At 44.9% G+C, this 19,714-nt stretch overlaps 1 protein-coding gene across 7 annotated transcripts in view; it reads left to right on the top strand.

The window, feature by feature from the left end:
* LOC126190748 (homeotic protein spalt-major-like) overlaps nt 1–19,714 on the top strand; it is a 544,861-nt gene that overhangs the window by 241,779 nt on the left and 283,368 nt on the right. For 6 of the 7 annotated variants that reach the window (XM_049931253.1, XM_049931248.1, XM_049931249.1 and 3 more), the window contains exon 2: nt 2,168–2,320. The exons of the other annotated variant lie outside the window; for it this stretch is intronic. In XM_049931253.1, the coding sequence (XP_049787210.1) occupies nt 2,168–2,320 (153 nt within the window). The remainder of the gene's footprint in view (nt 1–2,167; nt 2,321–19,714) is intronic. 7 annotated transcript variants of the gene reach the window in all.

Here is a 19,714-nt window from a genome sequence, read left to right as displayed (position 1 = left end):
GAGGCAGGATTCGAACCTGCGACCGTAGCGGTGACGCGGTTCCAGACTGTAGCGCCTAGAACCGCTCGGCCACCCCGGCCGGTTATTGGTAATTTGTCTCGAACTCTGTTCATAGCAATTCCTCTACATAGATGCTCTGATTATTGTTATATCAATACCAGACTTTAAGCAATTGCCGCGTGGGGTTCCATTGTTATCCGTCAGTCTCCTATCCATTCCTCTTACTAAAACTTACGACAAAACCAAGCAGATTCGTGCTTATGCACCACGCCCCTTAATCATTCATAGTTGTACTAACACAGTTCATTAAAACTTAGAAAACTGTCTTTTTAGTGGATAATATAGATGTTTTTGATTTACTGGCACATTAGTAAATCCTTCAAAGTATCACTTCCTACTGCAGCACAGCTTTTCGTGTGTATAATTAATTAAGCTTGGATATATTCGTTAACGGTGTTACTTTTGTCAACTAAGACGCCAAAAATTGAAACTGCTTATCAAAAAATATGGGGGGAGCGGGAGTGGGGGGAGAGGGTGGGCAACGATGCAATAATCAATTGGAGCACCTTTAATGACTCTGCTCAAACTATCAACCTCTGGTGTACTACCACTCTTGGGAGAAAATACGTGACAGGTAATGGATTATGCGCAGCCCGTATTTCTTTTGTTTACTGTACCGCAAGGTGCACACTGCGAAAAAGCTGATATTCTAAAATTGTGCAGAATGAAATCTCGCGCCTAGACGCGCAGTGCATCCTTTCTCTCACTGAAGCTAGTCCAGCAATGTATGTAGGACATATATCGAATTTAGGACTCTTGTACAGGCAGATTGAAGCTGTTTATCGAAGCATGAGATGTGACGAAATTTATTGCAAAGGGAGGCCACGACGTTCGGATCATAGATTTACTTTAAACTTTGTACACTTTTAGTAGTACATTAGGACAACATGATGTGCAGGTAGTTAAGGCCAGAGAAGTTTTACGCGTCAACGGTGTCCGGTGCGTTGCGACCCAGATAACGAGTTGGGCTTTTGAACTTACATTTTTTTCAACACCTGTCATATTATTTCGTACATATTACATTTGAAAGGTAATATGATGAAAGGATGTGTATTTACATTAACTTTTTTGGGTTTCCAATGTTATTTCATTGTTTACTAATTTTTCTTATTACATCAAATATTAAGCGACTTTTATTTATACAGGCAAGTTAAAAACTTATCAAATGCCAACTGACTTGTTCATTTTCGACTGACAACGAACGAGAAATTACTTCTCGTGAAGACGCTACTAAAATACATTCAATCGTACATCGCCAATTTCTGTCACCTCCATTTACGAAAATGTTGCGTTAACGCACTGTTTCTACCCAGACTGTCAGAAGAAAGAGAAAGTTTTCAAACTGTCAAAGAGCTTTGTTTTTCCTTAGAAACTCTGACGATTTCTTGTGCATGTGGGAACACTGCATTCATTCGTTATAGTAGATGCCGTTTTAATTTATATTTTCCGTGTCTATAGAAAAATATCCTGCGTCGAAGCCACACCCGACCATTAATCGTACATTATCCTCATGTCCCAACGTATTGTAACTAACTCTATTATTGAATAAAGTTTTTTAAGCCTTTATTTATCGGTGCTTGACTTGGGTTTTGCAAACCTGTCGCTCGTCCTAGAAATCTGTGTCTGCAGACCGAAGCGTCCAGGTGCAAAGCCATTTCTCGGTATCTCACCCGATTATTCTTAAAAATTCTCTTGCGATTTTTTCCGAAACGCCTGAGTGGTACGCCTTACTAGTTGCACATTATGTTGTCCTAATGGACTACGAAGTTTAAAGTACAAAATCTGAAGTACATCCGTGATCCGAACGTCACAGCCTTCCCTTGTTAGTACGGAGAGTAAATCCCCACTGAAGACAATAGTCTGCGTTCGCGTCTGGTACGGCTAAAACAGAAAATCTAGATAAGCGATAGTTCTGATTCTTCGTTAAATATGGTCGGCAGTTCCTCCACTCGTCCTTTTAAAGGTGTCATCTGTGTTATCTGTTGGTTTCTCTCGTTACTGCTCGTCAGACATCCGAAGATTACACATAGTTTGTTAAGAAACAACAATTATAATTTTCCATTGTAAGTAAATATATAAAAACTTACGTTCTCTTTGCTTGTTTTAGGTAAGTCGGAGCAAGCTTCGCCGTGTTCTGAAGTGGCCTGTTACCAGTTCAGTATTCGCTCTCGAAATCACGATAAAAGAGACTTACAACCCCAGCGTCATCTGCAATGCGTCGCATCGCCAAAGACTACGAGGCTGACCTTCGCCGCTGCACGTAAGCAGAAAACATTTATTTTTATGAAGTAATTAAATGTTGCCAATGTGGCGTATGACTCTATCTGACTGTTATGATTTGCAACCCTATTTGGACCCTGATTTCGGCTTCTCGAGTGGTCAGCATTCGATACAGTACAGTGTACTTACGCGTAACATCAGATAAATATTTTTTTCTTTTTCGTCTTTCCTTTAGTTGCATCGAACAGCGCAACGGAAGAGAAGGAAAAATCCCACTGCATTTTCTAATGCAAGAAAAAGTAGTGGGAGGTAGTTCACCATTATAGAATTTCCAGAAAATAAATACGTCAGCGAGCAGTTTGCGGTTGAGTAAATATGCTTTTCTCCTGCTAGTCATACTTCCTGATCATAATTAATTTAGCTATTCTTAATTACGTCTCGTCCAGTAAGTCTGTTGTTTAACAGTAATTTAAAACACTGTAATTTTATGTAGTGAAGCAAACTTCAGCATTCCATTCCACGTTACATTTCGCCTTCAAGAAAGGATACAATTTCTAGTTACTTAGTATTATTTGAAGGAATTCACTTTTTAAGTACACTCGTGAGTGCATTGTCTCCTTTGTAAGACACTTTCGCTAGTATAAGCAGAATGTAATTGGAAGTCACACTATCAGTTAACAAATGACAAAAGTAAACACAAAAAGCCTCTATTTCACTTCTTTTTTACCATACAACAGCACCTTGTTTGACATGCTCCATTTTTAATCTTCGTAATTCAGTACTAACAAGTTACAATTTGTAGTTGATACCAAAGATATAGCTCCACAAAAAGTGAATTTGTCATTCGAAAAACTTCGCAACGGATTTTAAGTGTGCCTACATGCTCCTGTAAGTGGATTTAACGTAGTTTCAGTGCTCTGATTATCTGGGGAGACTACAGCTTACTTTAATTATTGAACGCGCTGTAGTTGTTACAACGCACCTGCGTTTTGTAACTACAAAAGTCGAATAACATTGTCCCTTTTGCCATCTTATAGAAATCTACATTACTATCGCAAAGACGGCGTAAATTTCTTATGTAGCAGTTCTGCCCAGGGGCCAAGAATGATATAGAAAAGCAGTTCCTATGCTTTTGTGTTATTCTCTAGTTAACTAAAGTAATGCTGTTGTGACCAGGCGAAACTACTTTCGTCCAGCTACAACTGTAAATTCTTTCATTGTTCTATGAGAAGGCTCATTAAAGTAGAACACATGAAATATTGGTTCACTTTATTACATGAATGAATAAAAGATTTACTTAACATTGAAACACTTCCTTGCTATAAGAGTACTGGGTAATTTACAACTGTCATCGGCTAACAAAGCATCATCTGATGCACTAATTAACAAACTGTTCTCTTGAGGTACACAATGTTCAACATTGAGAACACTACAAGTTCACCTGAAACTTTCATGATTCATTGATCCTATACGATGAGGTTGACTGCCTGTAGCTGAGGTCTCGAACTGGGGTCGACCTCCTGCATGCTCAACACTATATTGACCTCAGTGTGGGGGCACTGCTGTTCCTGGGAGGGAGGTGCTGTCTTCTGGAGGGTCTCCTGTACATCGTTGTGGATTGCAACGAGCCTTCGCTAATGTCTGTGGTACCGATTGGCATTGCCGATTTTGATGTGGCATCTGTGTCTCTGGACGATACCACAAATATGTTCCTAAGACATACCTTTCACAACATAATGGAGGCGAGACAAACTTTGTACATAGACGGTCGTATACATTATCCGAAGCTGAAAAGCAAAGTCACCGAGGAAAATGTCTTTGTGTACTACTTTTAGTTCAAGTTCTCAACTGAAAAATGGTTCTAGCTTGCGATTATTCACGAGTTTTCATTCTGACCAACATTGTTAGACTTTTTTTTTTGTTTTTTAGTGCGCAAAACTGCTATGGTCATTAGCGCCCGAACGTTGTTAGACGTTTGACACTCTTGCGAAAGTATATAGGATAGAAGAGCGGGTGATATTTTTCGGGAAGTGACCCGTAGGGTCTGTGGAGATAGGAAAGCACATTCGCAAACGTTTTTTATAAAGTCGTTTTATAATATTTTCATTGTGTATTGGGGTACTTTTATCATATTTATTATAAAAGTAGGGTTTGTCGTAGCTTTTATAAAGAGTTGTCAAAATATTTCCACAGTGTAATATGGACCTTATGGCGATTCATGCAAAAAGCAATGATTCTTGTTCGAGTTCCCGTCCAACGCACAATTTTAATCTGTCAGGAAATTTAAAATGTGCCAATTAATTGTAGGTGAAGCAAAGAAGAAAAGTCTTGTCTCTACGTTTTAAACCGAATAAGAGAGTGCTGTCGTTAGATCGCTGGACTCAAACTCGAGAGAAGCGGGTTGCGAGGCAACAGGTGAAGTGAGGAAGATTACGTTTCAGGCACTGTCGACGACGTGATAATGAGAGAGCTGCTCGGACAGGATAAGGAGGGGGCAGGAAACCGGCTATTGCGTAGCCTGGCATTAGTCTTAAGAGACAGAAATCGCCGATAGGTATATCTCGATGTCCAGACGAGAACCTGAACTTCGTTGAGAGTCCAGCGTGCTAAACACTGAACCATTCGCTCGGTACGTAGTTAAAGTCCCTGTCCGACTATAATGAGTGGTGGTTTTTGCGGTGTCCGCTAACGGCGTTCACTTCAATGTTGCTATAGTTCCTTAGCAAAGGCCGAACCATTTCCTTCGCCCTTCCCTCCGTCACTGAACCAGTGCTTACTGGCTCACTCAACAAAATGCAAAACTCTGACCTTCGAAATCACATTTAGTACTGACAGTGTAGCTTGCAGGCTGATTTGCGCGAGCTGGCAGTGGGTGAGTTCAGATGTGAAGTAAGTCGGTCACAGCCGCTGACTGCTGGGCTTTTCGTCGAACGCTTACGGCGCAGTCCCGCGCTGAGTGTTTCTGTGAAAGCGGCCCGCTGCACGCCGAGCAGCCGCTATATAATTACACTTAATTACCTCGGCGACTGTCCTGCTAATATTTTTATTACCGTCACCAACGATCTTTCTCAGCAGCAGCTGGGTCACGTGTGCTGACCTGGTTCTCCTTATTTCAGCCTGTGACATGGGACTTCATTCGTTGTCATCACCGTCGCCATCATCATGCTCATCAGCCGGTCAACTGAGCTATCCGGGTAGTATGTTTCCGAACGATTTGTTCCACCTGTTTCCGTCTTGGTATACTTCCTCCCTCACCACAGTATCCCATCTCTCTCCTTTCGATTCAAGAGTCTTTAATTTGGTCTAACAGAGAGGTGGACGTGTCAGCTCTTTCTTGGACGCACAATTGCTCTTCGTCCCGGCTGGTTTCTTTCCAAGAACTGATGGGGAATTCGGTTAGGCTGCATCCGTTTCACATGACCAAACCACTTCAGTCTCTCTGCATTCAGTCTTTCCTGCATGACCACATATTCCAGACAAGTCTTCGTAATAGACTGAAGAATTTCGATCCTTTGATTACCTTTATCAGAACTAAAGAATTGCCCCTCCCGTCATTTGCCATAACTCTACCAAGATACGTCTAATTATTCACATTCCCAATCTTCTTACCCTCTAAAAATGGGTTACAGGAAGTGGGGTTCAACGCGTTCGCATTTCCTCTGTTGTTTTTGCTCATAACTAACCCGAACTCTTAGAATTCGATTTTCCACTGATCACCTTCCTCTGTACATGCGCGTTGGTTTCATTCAAAATGGAGAGGTGACCCGCAGGTACAAGAGCATTTAGGTCTTCTTCCCCATTTCGTTATGGTACCCATGAGTGTGATGAGGAGTAACCCCTTTTGTCTTCTCATCTCCTATTTGTGCACTACTCCCATAATTATCAAGCAGTATCTGAATGTTTGCAATTAGACCATGTGAGACATTCCGTTTTTCCAAGAAGCCCATATTTTATGCTTCGGCACACTGCCATATGCCTTCGCCAAATGTTGGAGCACTATTATCAGGTATTACTAATCGCTTAACTGTCAGTCTTGTTTAATGGGCACAAAGCAAGTGTATTTGTATATGACTGACAGAAGAGACAGCACATGTACCCCAAACAACCAGCCATGAAATCCCTCACTATGAAATATGGCAACTGAGTCAGCTTCAGCACTTCAGCTACTTAGGCAAAGTTATTGGGAAAACTGAGAATGACAAGGTGAGTAATAAAACTTGTGCAGAATAACGGCATACGGTTTACATAATCATTTGAAATACTAATGACAAGAAATCCCTTTCCACCAAGGTCAAACAGTCGTTCTCTCAGAAACACTCAATACCGTTGAGACATCACCGTTAACCGCGGCTCACAATGTCAGCGAGTAAATGGAACGACGGATATTGTGGAAAATATTCAGATCCAAGATGTAAGAAAGTATGTCGGAGCGAAAAATTTCAGAAGAATTATATTCCCTGAGGGGAAAAAATTGTTTTATTGCACGGAAAAGACGCCTGAAATTTTATAGCCATGTAGCACGAATGGAGTACTCACAATTACGGGAAAAACATTTTCAACATCATAAATGGGACCTAAAGTAAAATGGCTAGAGCGTCGAGGAAATCGCTGTTGACCCGCTAGCAATTAAGCGGATGACATCCAGACGGAAGAGTGACCAAGTTCACGCCAAAACACCTAACCGAAAGAAGACAGAAACTAAAGAAAATATGGGTTCTAAATGAAGACAGACTTTTTTAAAATAGCAGGGTGAAGAAGCTTTGGGAAGATAAGAACCTCAAGACCAAGGCCAACTAGTGGTTCTACAGGCCATTTAGAGGGTCAAACTAAATAGTAATAATAATAATAATAATAATAATAATAATAATGAGAGAAAACAAGAAAGTCGCAGAAGGGCTCATGAACAGAAAAAATGAGGGAAATATATTTTCCTTCTAATTCTAGGCTACTGCGATATGAATGCTGTAATAATGATTTTTCATTCCATTCTCACAAAACTGGACATCGCTCATTCTCTTAGGACGAAGAAATTTCATAGACTATCTCCTCGTGGGACATCAAATACTGTTCTGTAAATGTTACCATATTCGACAATTCTGCGTTGGTGTCACTGCTTACAGGACAAAAAATATTTCATGGCAATAATTCGCTCCTTGTTGATGCTTCCGCTGTAAATCTCATGTATAACAGTATCATCCGTAGAAGCATTTTCGAGTGCCTCTGACTTGAGCAGACTGCGTGGGTGGAGAGCGCTTCTGTAGTTTATTGCGGGTTCGTGAGCACGAGGAGTCGACGCAGAAGTTATTTCATTTTCCTGATTGCCTCATCTCGTGATCATCATCGTTTCCCGTAACTCCGGAATGGGGATATCGGCGGTAATATGCGACCTTCATCAGGCGCCCGCCCCTGGTGCCATTACGGCCTTAATACACCGGCGGGCGCTTACGCATCGCGGCAGCGCAGCCGGAACCACCTAGACTCGCCCCGAGCTGGAGATAAGGCAGACTGCGGCCGGGGACTGGGATTGCAAATTTTATATCAGCATCTCGCCGCCTTCTTTACCGCCCTCACCCCTCTTTCGCGTCGGCTCCGTTCCTTCCGCACCTTGGCGCTTCGCCAGGGGGGAACAACGTTAGCCGCTGCTACTTCGCCGCCAACCAATAGAAACGCTTTGCAGGTTGTCGAAAGACAGTTGCCAAAGAGAAGCTTGCTGATAGATCACATACGTTGAAATCAGACAATAGATTAATATCGATAATATACTTACGTTACTTGATCAAAAGTACATGGCCCTCTATTAGTGGACATTAATCCGGGGGAGGGGAAGGGGGAGGTGTCCACCCTTCGCCATTGATGGCGTAAGCTCTTCTGCGGACACTTCAAATAAGGTGTCTCAATGTCTGTGGAGGAATGGTAGCCCATTTTCCTCAAAAGCCGAAACACTAGAGATGATGTTGAGGTTGAACATTGAGGTCTGGAGGGAAATCGATGTTGTAACTCATCCCAAAGGTGTTCCCCTGGATTCAGTTAAGGACTGTGGGTTTACGAGCCCAATCAGCAATGCTACTCTCCACAAACCATTATCTCACAGATGGTGCTTTATGACAGACTGTCACGCTGATACAATCAACCATCGACTGAAAGCTGTTCCTCTACTGTACGCAAAACACGAGGCTGTAAAATGTGTTGATATCCTTTAGCATTTAGCGTTTTCTTAAGCACAATAAAGCGACCACATCCTAACCACCAGAAACGCCCCATTATTGTAACACGACGTCCTCCGTGCTTCACTGTGGCCTCTACAAATGATGGCAGGTGACGTTCTCAAGGTGTTTGCCAAATCTAAACGCTTCACTCTGATTGCCACAGGGTACAGCGTGATTGAACGCTTCAAATCATTCGAGTCATCCACCGTCCAGTGGCGTTACTCTTTACGTCACCTGAAACGTCGCTCAGCAGCAACTACAGAAATATGTAGATTATGATTGAACTGCTCGACCTATTTACCACATTCTTTTTAGCTCCCTACGCACAGTGATTGTGATAGCTGCACCGCACCGCACCGCAACTCGCAAGTGATTCCTTCCGCTAATTTCATGCGATGTTTTACTAGCGCCTTATGCAATGCTCAACTGCATGTGTCGGTCAGCATCTGAGGTCTACGTGATCTTGGTTTAGCTCTGGTTGTTCTTTCTCGTTTCCGCTTCACAATCACGTCACAAACAGTGGACGTGGGCAGCTTTACAAGGGTTGAAATGTCACTGATGGATTTTTTTACGCAGGTGACACCAGTGACTAGTCCACGTTCGAAGTCACTGACCTCTCCTGGGAGACCCACTCTGCTGTTACTGCTTCTCTGCTAACAATACAGTAGCCTCCGTCTCGTTTCATACTGGCGGGTCCACGTCTGGTGACATCTAGTGGTCAAACCGCATTACGTAGTGGTGTCCACACACTTTTGGATTAGATTGTGTACGTATCAGCAGCCTTAGATGGGAGCGGTAAGGTACGATTGTGCTGTGGCGCTCGACTCGGGAAGTGGCCGGTTCGAAGCCTGGTCTAAAATTTTCTTCATTTTGGCGGGAATGAGAGGAGGACTGGTAGCGTGGAATTCCTCATTGGCAGATTCTACGTGAAAGCCCTGCATTTAGTCCCAAATGTCTCAGCTTTGTGTCAAGGAATGTGGCACTGTCGAAGATGTTAGTTGTTCATTGAATTTCCAGGAAAACAGGCGGAGGTTTGTTTGGAGTCCTAACACATGAAGTGTTCCAGCTGCTCCGGATAGAAGGAAACTATTTTATTATCCTAATAGTAGACGACAATAATACCTGAAGTATACAGTATCTAACAACTGTGGCATTTTGGAACGTCGATAGCACTTGCCCTGTTGCAGGGTCATCCACACGTAAGACTTTTAGTCCCCCTGTCGAACCAAGGACCCACAACACCACTGACGAAGCGACGAGCCGAGCGGCCCGACGCGCCGAGCGGCAGTGTGCGTTATTGAAGAGCATTTTATGTCAATAAAATGTATCAATTCGATGTATGCATGGTGTTTTACAATTCATATTACACTATTGTAGAGGTTGTAAAGGGGACTTAATAGATAAGTGTTGATAAGGACCCATGTCTGGAAATTAGTTTTGAGTTCCAGTTGTAATTACATCATATATCATTTTCGTTTTCACAACATTAGCCGTTGAAAACTTGGTACATTCGCAACTAATAGGATTGACTGTGGTACTTCACAGACGTGCTGCGCTCTTGACTTTGTAGAAGACGTCCTTCGTCACTTTCGAGAGAACTCGACTGTGAGCGCCCGAAACATTGCTCAAGTCATATGTTCTCTGTAGCACACAGGTCAGAGCTCACTGGAGATGGTCTTAGTAGATTAGTGCTCTCTACAAACACTACAAGAATATAATAGGAACTGTGAAAAACCCAGTATGTACCAGAGACGTATTATGAGGCTAGAAACCTCGAATTCCGGGTGGTCCCGGCGGAGGTTCGAGTCCTCCCTTGGGCATGGGTGTGTGTGTTTGTCCTTAGGATAATTTAGGTTAAGTAGTGTGTAAGCTTCGGGACTGATGACCTTAGCAGTTAAGTCCCATAAGATTTCACACACATTTGAACATTATTTGAAACCTCGAATTCGATCATGGTGTGATGAAATGTACTGCTAGGCAGTTTTCTTTTTCGTAATGAAAGCTGAGGATACTTCCAGTCACGGAGTCGTCCTTAGGTACTCAAAAGACAGTGCTATGGAAAACGAGCAGATACACAGCTGACTATTTCATTTTACCATTGTCGTAAGCAGGTGCAACGGATTCCTGTCATCCGCGAATTGATTTGAGAGAGGTTAATTGCTGTTCACTGTGTACCCTCCCGCTACATACCGCACCATGCCTGCTGTGTGCACTTGTAGCTGTAGACGTAGAAATATTTAATTTCGTTTTGTTTATTAATATCTTACTTGATTTTGTATTAGTTATACGTTTTTCTAATGCTAAAAAAATATCAAATGGATCTAAACAGGCGGGACACGGCAACGGTGTGAGTGGGGACGGGAGCCAGTGTGGTGTTACTTTCAGTCACTGCGGACCCCGGACCCAGTCACAGCGGCTAAGTGGCAATATACGACCCACCATAAGAAATTAGACGGTGGGTCATAAAATATAAGCAGCTAGTGAAAAAAAAAGTGTAGACATAGAAGTGGATTACGCGTTTTGCTACCAAGCGTCTCCCTGGCGTGTACTCTGACAGTGGACATCGCTCACTTCATACAGCTCTGCAGTAGTTAACTATGATGCCTGCGTTCCAAAGCTAACGTAAACCGCAATCTCACTGGACGCTAACTAAGTATAATTAGCTATTTTTCTGCCGCACCGATACTTACCAGGCCTCCCACATGCTCACATTAATTTCTTAACTCGAGAGAGTCCCCCCAGATGAACAACGGATACTAATGCGTCTCTCCCCCGCCCGCCGCATCGTAAATGGCGGGTCCGCGCAATTAGGCGATCGACAGCCGCTCCCGCCTTTAACGATATTAGAAGAGCAGCGCCGTTATAAAAAAGCGGAACAGGTTGCGAAATGAGCCGTTCGCGTTAACCTGCGCGGCGCTCGACTAAATGAGCGGGCCCGTGTCAGCCTGATGGACGTGACGTGTAGCGCACGCCCGGGTGCCAGCTGCGACAAGCCTCCCCGACCCGCTTCGAAAAAGCAATTAGCCCAATTGGAATAACGTCCGCCGCGATAATCAATTAATGACGGCGCCCGCCCGCGCCTGCCGCGGCCGGCAGTAAGTACTATGGTGGGTGCCGCTGCCAGCGACACCTCTGCGAAACCGCGGCTACTTGTCGCCGATTGACCTGCCCAAGCAGGCGTTCCTGCTCGTCATCCCGCGTCGCGCGCGGCGGCCAGTCCAGTCGCCTTCCATCGCAATTAGCTGGTAACACCTACACGTACGAGGGTGGATCGATAAGTAATGAGACAAGAGTTTTCTTCTTCTTCCTTTCTTCCTAGGCTAAAGCCTGTTTCCTTCGGTATCCATCCGTCTACCCTGATGTTGTCGCTCCATTTTTTCCTCGGGCGGCTATATTTCTTTTACCAGCTGGTGATTTATTTCTTACGATTTCCAGTCTTCCGTTCATTCGTCCTGTCTATTTGTTCGTACCATTCTTGCTTTCTCTTATGTACCCACTCATTAACGGAGTCCACTTTACACCATTTTTCTAATGCTTTCACTTCTCTGTCTCTCAGTGTCTCCCCTTTTAATACTTCACAGAATTTTCATTATTGTGGTTACCAAAATCTAGCCGGTATGGCCGAGAGGCTCTAGGCGCTTCAATCTGGATCCGCGCGACCGTTACGGTCGCAGGTTCGAATCCTGCCTAGGGCATGGATGTGTGTGATGTCCTTAGGTTAGTTAGGTTTAATTAGTTCTAAGTTCTAGGCGACTGATGACCTCAGAAGTTAAGTCGCATAGTGCTCAGAGCCATTTGAACCATATTTTATTACTCTGGTGGGGACAGCTGACATATGAGATGGAATCCACAGCAGCGATTTCCTCAGTCCGGTGCTCTCAGAGTACCACATATTTTCCCAGAGTAGAGTCCTGCCAGAACGTTCGCTTGGTCTTGAGTGTCCGCACAGCCCCAGTGTGTGGCCCATCCGCTCCAGTTCGAACGCCAAGAAAGAATCAATCCCAGCTTCCGCGGCGCACCCTGTAAAATCCTCGCAAGTGGACAGCTCGCGCACTCTCGTGGGATTCAGCCGAACACAGATAAAAGTGGACAACCGCTATCGATACAAGCCGGCGCGGCCCAAAAGCCAAGCTCTTACTGCGGTATCAGGGGTATGTGTAGTCCATTCCTGCATCGTATCGTCAAAAGGGACGAATCGTGGGTGCATCGTGGAATATCCGAGATGAAGAGAGCATTGGTGGCATGAGACATACCTCGTCTCTTCCGAGTAGAAGTTGAAACTGGTGGTACCCCTGAACAAAGTTATGGTCGCAATCTTTCCTTACCCATGTAGTCAGTGAAACATGTCAATTATTGCATCAATCTAAAGCTGTTGCAAAAGGCGACTCGGTTGTGCGTGGTTTGGGTTGGCATTCCCGACGGACTCACCTTCCATACAGACCGAATATCGCACCAAAGTATTTTCATCACTTCGAACCGTTATAGAAGCACCTCGACCTTGGTCACTTTTCGATGCACGTAGGTAGTTAGTCATATGGAATCATCAAAGATGTTGGGATGAAGGCACGGCGCGTGCCACAGCCACACGTTGCTAGGCAACGCGGCGGCCACAGCGTGGCGGCCGGCCCGCGCCGCGAGGTTTTTTGTCAGACGGCGGCGGTAATAAAGCGAGAATAACACAGGCGACGTGCGGCGTGTCGTTTGGAGCGCGGCCAAGCACGAGCGCCGGAATTCTGTCATTAGCCACCGGCGGCAACGGCGGTGGAAGGCGTCGGCGGCGGTCGCCGCAACCAGCGTCCGTCTACAGCGACGCCCCTGGTATTTAGCACCTTGTTTGTATACACGTTGTTAAGGACCTAGCTGCCTTTGCGTGCACTCTTCAGAAACGTCCTCCTAGTTTAGAGAAGGAACTCAGATGAGACCCACACTTCTCTCTCACACCTTCTCATCAACACTCGTCTCTTTTCGTTTGCAGTTTCGGGTAGCCGCAATAAATCCAGCAGTCCGATCTTTCTGTACATTCTAGACACAGAGAATTTTACCTATTGCCTTTCTATTTTGTATAACAAGTTCGATGCTTACATAGAACTTTGGCTGCCTAGATCATAACAGTGAGGTGAAGGTACAAGACATTGAAACCCTGGTTGTACTATTATAGAATTCATCTCAGCCTCATCGTGCTTGAGTCATTTCTTATCACACACATCGTCCTGGTCTATGCGTCTGATAAGCCTAAACTGCTTTATTTTCCTAAATTTTCTGCTTAGACCGACCAAAATCACTACTTTAACTGATAGAGGTGGTACAATGTTTTTAGGTCTATTCACGGGATACTAGATTTATATTATGAAGGAACAGTATTCAATTCCAAGTCTCATTTAGGTTTCTGTAGCTTCTCGTCTTAGAAAAATCACAAGGCTGTTTCTTAGATGAACACGTCCAGCTCCATCCACATATTCCTTCAACTAAGAAAATCTTCTACAGGCTTCGAATTTGTGGCTGCCTGGAGGTTGTGGTACAGTAGGCGGTACTGTCCCCTAGATCTTTCAGAAGGTGACCTTCATGCGAAGTGCGGATAACTCCTGGAGAGCCGATACTTGGTGCAGGAATCGGCAATTGTATCTCAACGTTGATAAGTGCAACGCACTGTGCATAAGTATGGAGAAAGACCAAATGCTGCACCCAAATACACTATTGGACAAAAATCACTGCAGATAGTATAGCATAGCGCTGTCGTTCTGACCCAGACGAGCCAATCGGGTTCGACCGACCGCTGTGTCATCCTCTGCCAATGGCGTCATCTGGATGCAGATGGGAGGATGTGGCGTCGGCACACCGATCTCCGGGCCGTTGTTGGCTTTGCAAACCATGGAGCCGCTATTCGTCACTCAGGTACTACTCAGCTGTCATCACGGGATTCTCACCAAGGAAAAATCCTTGGCAGTACCAGGAACTGAACTAGGTACCTCCAGACCGCTAAGTACGAACGTGGGTTACTGGAAACAGTAACAACCGTAAAATATGCAGTATGGTCAATTCGGAGTCACCTAATGTGGGACGACCGCGTAATACTAGCTGTAGCAAACGCTGATAACAGGCTGAGAAGCAATAGAAGAATCTTGTGGAAATTTAGTTTATCCACGAAAGAAGTGGCTTACAAAACAGTCATTCGATCAGTTCATGAATACTATTCCTCAGTCTGGGTCCTTTATTAGGTAGGGGAAATATAGGAATTGGAGATGATCTAAAGAAGAGTAGCGTGTCTTCTCACGGGTTCGTTTGGAAAGCGGGTGAACATTACGGAGATGCTCGTCCAGTTCCAGACGCTACAAGAGAAGTACTGTGCATCACTGAGGCATGGAGGAGTTTTTTTTGTCTAGATCCCAAGAGCGTAAGTTCCAAGGAGAGTCAAGCGCCATATTACTTCCTGCAACACACTTCTCACGAAATTGCCATCATGGTGGTAAAAATTATAGAAATGAGACCATATACGGAGGAATACCGACAGTCGCCCTACCCACAAACGACTTGTGCATGGAATAAGAAAGATGGGAAATACCAGTTCAAATGGTTCAAATGGCTCTGAGCACTATGGGACTCAACTGCTGTGGTCATAAGTCCCCTAGAACTTAGAACTACTGAAACCTAACTAACCTAAGGACAGCACACACATCCATGCCCGAGGCAGGATTCGAACCTGCGACCGTAGCGGTCGTGCGGTTCTAGACTTTAGCGCCTTTAACCGCTCGGCCACGCCGGCCGGCCGAAATACCAGTGGTACCACAAGTACTCTCCGCCACACACTATAAAAGAACCTACAAAGTAAAGCTGTAAATGCAGATCACGTTTGATGTTCAACACATCACACATAGCTTTCCACAGATACTGCGAGAATAATTCACAGTGGTATCGGTACCCGTTACACTTCCATTAGAGATGCACACAGGGTGCTCTAAAATTCACCTTACAAACTTCTAGCACTTGTAGAAGTGACTGAGCAGATAATATTTTGAATTGTGCCCCACGTTCGGAAACGTACCGATATCGTTCTATAACTTTTTTGAAAATATATTGACAACGTAACTACTTTTACAAGTAATTTATTAGGAGTGACGCAGTACTTCACTTCTTTTACAATTCCACTCATTAATAACTAAAGAAACAAAAAGGAAACTTAATTAGTTTTAGGAGGGTTAGCACTCTCATCCACTAAAAGTAAGGGTCGATATGACGACCACAAGGTCGGAGCCAAACATTGTATCTACGAATGATGTAGTGGTACACACACTCTGTCACACCTGTTGTCTCTGCGATCTGTCCTGCAGCGACACAACTCGTCCCATTCGATATTCTTTGTCTCCAGAGGAGTCCGATAAACCAAAATCTTCATTCGACCCCAGAAGAAAAGGTGTAAAGGACTCAGATCCGGCGGCCGCGGTGGCCAAGCGGTTCTAGGCACTTCAGTCCGGAACCGCGCGACTGCTACGGTCGCAGGTTCGAATCGTGCCTCGGGCATGGATGTGTGTGATGTCCTTAGGTTAGTTAGGTTTAGGTAGTTCTAAGTTCTAGGGGACTCATGACCTCAGATGTTAAGTCCCATAGTGCTCTGAGCCATTTGAACCATTTTAAACTCAGATCCGATGATCGCGGACGCCATGCGACTGGACCACCTCGGTCTATCCATCTGTATCCGAATAGTTGGACCAGTCGTAAACGAAAATGACGTGAAAAGTGAGCGGGTGCGCCGTCATGCTGGAACCACATGTCTTGATACGTGAATGAACCTCGAATCAGGTCAGAGAGGTAGGTAAGACGTCAAATGACATCAGTCAGTCCGATGTAAGCACCGCATACCATGACTGCCCTGTTGCACACCTATGTAACAAACATGTTTCGGCCGCGCGGGGTAGCCGTGCGGTCTCAGGCGTCCTGCCACGATTCGCGAGGCTCCCCTCGTCGGAGGTTCAAGTCCTGCCTCGGACATGGGTGTGTGTGTGTTGTCCTTAGCGTAAGTTAGATTAAGTAGTGCGTAAGCCTAGGGACCGATGACCTCAGCAGTTTGGTCCCATATTCCTTACCACAAATTTCCAAATTTCAAAACATGTTTACAAATGGCTGTAGCACGGAAATGGTACTTTTTCTGACGTGGGTTCCGATTCTAAATATTGTATACTCAGTCCCGTCTACAACTCCCCGAAGTTGTAAAGGAAATTTTAGAGCACCCTGTATAAACAGTTAAACACCCTTTCGCACCACGGGTAAATTTCTTCCTATAGCCGTGGCAGCAGTGAACGAAATACTTACAGAAGCAGACCTGTCTCATTGTACAGGTACCTACCGAGCGAGGTCTTCGGCAGACGGTGGTTCAGATCCCCGTCCCGGCATACAGATTTAGGTGTTTATGTGATTTTTAATTTCTTAAATTGTTACGTGACTGCTGGTATGGCCCAAACTTTCTCAACCCGTGCTTGTGCTGCATCACTATTAGTGTCGTCGTCGATGGAACATTAGACCCTAATCTCCCTTCCGTACTTAAGTCGCCAGCAGAGGTCGCATCTCGGTAGCGTTTTTACCACGGTGTACGCCTCAGGCCTGGTAACAATGAGACGTGGGTGGCGACGCGGCTGAATGGGCGCCGCTGGCGCGCTGCCAGCACGCACCAGCAGCAGCGATCGGCTTTGGCCGGCAGATCCTGTTAGCAGCGCAAACACCTGCTGCTGCCTGGCTTCGCGGCAGCGACCCGCGACCCGCAATTATGGCCGGCTTGTAGAGCTTTGACCACCTCCTCTGCTAACAAAATCTGATCGGAAGTATTCTGACAGCCCGAAGTAATGCAGAATTGACCACTAGATATGACATGTCGGATCTCCTAGTATAAAGGGAGGCGGGGAGTATTGTGACGTCACTATAGTAATAGTAGCAGCAGCAGAATGGGCAGGTTAGGAGAGCTCGGTGAAGTGGTCTAATCACCGGATGTCATCTGAGCATCAACTCCATCAGGGACAATTCAGCCGTTGTGAAGCCGCCCAAGTCGACTGTTGCTGATGCGGCTGTAAAGCGGAAGCGCCAAGGAACGACCACAACTAAACCAATATGAGGTAGACCTCCTTTATTGACGGAGAGGGGCGTCGAGCATTCCGGAGTGTGGTTGTAAAAAATCGCGAGAAATCAGCGAAAAAAAACACTTGCGAGTTCCGAAGTGCTAACAGCAATCCAACTGGCGCAGTGAGTGTGCGTAGAGAGGTAATAAGGACTGGGTTCTATGGTCGAGGTACTCTTCACAAGCTATAAATCTCTGCAGTTAACGCTAAGTGGTGCTTGAGGTGGTATAAAGAGCGACGCCAATGAACAGTGGGATTAATGAAAACGAGTGACTTGGAGTGATTATACATGCTGTACCCTGTGGCAATCCGATGGAAGGGTTTCGGTTTGGCGAATGCATGGAGAGCGTTAGGAGGAAGTGGTGTTGCGGTTTGGGGGTGTTTTCCTTGGTTATGGAGTGTTCCAGTTATCGCGTTGAAGAAAACGCTAAATACGAAGAGACGGGAACACATTTTACAGAATTGTGTACTGCATAAAATAGAGGAACAGTTCGGAGGCGATGCTTGTATCTGCATCACAAAACATTCTCGCACAAAGCAGCATCTTTATCCGAAGGCCACGGGATCACGGCAAGTGATGGCGAAAAAGGCCGTGTCTCCACCCTGTTGTGGTGTTCTCGCTCCCTGCTGCAGGTATATGGGTCCCGCTCTCTGAGACACTGCCTACAGCATCCGCGGCTGTGACTAAGGCATTTATCCAGAATATCCTTTCTTTCGGGGATGTCCCACAAGGTATCCAGGAGAAAGTCTGTGAAGTGAGAGAAGTACTGGCAGAAGTTGTGAGGTGCGTGGTGAGACGAGCTAGGACAGACGAGCTAGGATAATTTAATCGATAATCGATATTGCTCGCGAAAGGTAAGGTTCCGGAGTCACTAAGTTTCAATCTGCAAGGATGTGTCAGTTTAGTTTTTAGGAGTCCATACCTCAGTTGTTGTCCGTCTGTCTGTCTGTCCTTCCGACTGCCAAAAACCGTTTTTCTCAGGAATGGGAAGACGTATCAAGCTGAAAGTTGTTACACATATTAATGTCTACGTTCCCTTCGAGGAGTAAAAAGTTGAAGCTTCTAAGTCAGTGCAATCAAAACATTCGCTAATTTATGTCACGTATTTTGATAATCGCGAGCTCACTCATCAAAACCTATATGGTACTTCCCGTTGACCTAGAATCATGAAATGTGCAAGAAGCAAGGTTTCACGGTGCAACTAAAGGAAAATATATGAAAATTCTTAATTTTTAATTAAATGGTCAGTTGCTATCCAACTGTGTCTGCCCGTCCGTCTATCAATACCACTTTTTCGCAGGAACGACTAGACGTATCAAGCTCAAATTTATAGTCCCTCGGCTGTCTCAATAAAAGTAAGCCTCTAAGTCAATACTTTCAAAAGACACGGCCATTTACGAGGAGTGTGAGAAAAGTAATGAGACTGACAACAACGCGAGCGATCTGGCTGTGTTGTTCGACTTGTGTAGACCGTTGTGTCCATCTCTTCTAGATGTTCAGTCTGAGTTTCAGCTCTTTACAGTCATAACGTGCCTTTTTGACAGTGCCATCAATGAAGTTGTGCTTGTGTTGTGTGTTACGAAAATGAAACAGCGGAATTTAGCGGAGCGTTACGCCTTCAAGTTTTGTGTTAAACTTGGGGAATACGCGAGTGTGACCTTTGAAAAGTTGAAACAGGCCTTTGGGGAACATTCCTCGTCGCTCCAACGTATCATTTCTGGAAGGCCGAGAACACGTTGAAGATGAAACTCGCTCAGGGAGACTTCCAACTTCAAAAACCGACGGAAAAGTCGAATGGGTGAGTCCATAAAAATTTGTACCTGCTGGACAAACTGTTCAAGTAAGTGTTTTACAAAGATGCCTTGAAACGCTCAGGAAAAGGGTCAATCGAGTGAGACCGGTCATTGCAGGCAAGTGGATGCTGCATCATGACAGCGCCCCATGTCACACGCCTGCTGCCATCGCGGAATATTTGACCACAAAAGGAATTCCTGCTTATCCCCCGCCCCCCTCTTCACTTGATCCTTCTTCTGACTTTTTTCTTTTGTCTAGATTGAAAAAGGTCTCAAAGGGACGTCATTTTGAGACTCTGGAGAATATTGAAAAGAGTGTAGCCGACATTTTAA

Source organism: Schistocerca cancellata, chromosome 6 (genome assembly GCF_023864275.1).
Source record: "Schistocerca cancellata isolate TAMUIC-IGC-003103 chromosome 6, iqSchCanc2.1, whole genome shotgun sequence".
NCBI classification, from domain to species: domain Eukaryota; kingdom Metazoa; phylum Arthropoda; class Insecta; order Orthoptera; family Acrididae; genus Schistocerca; species Schistocerca cancellata.
This window is presented reverse-complemented; position numbering and strand designations above follow the sequence as displayed.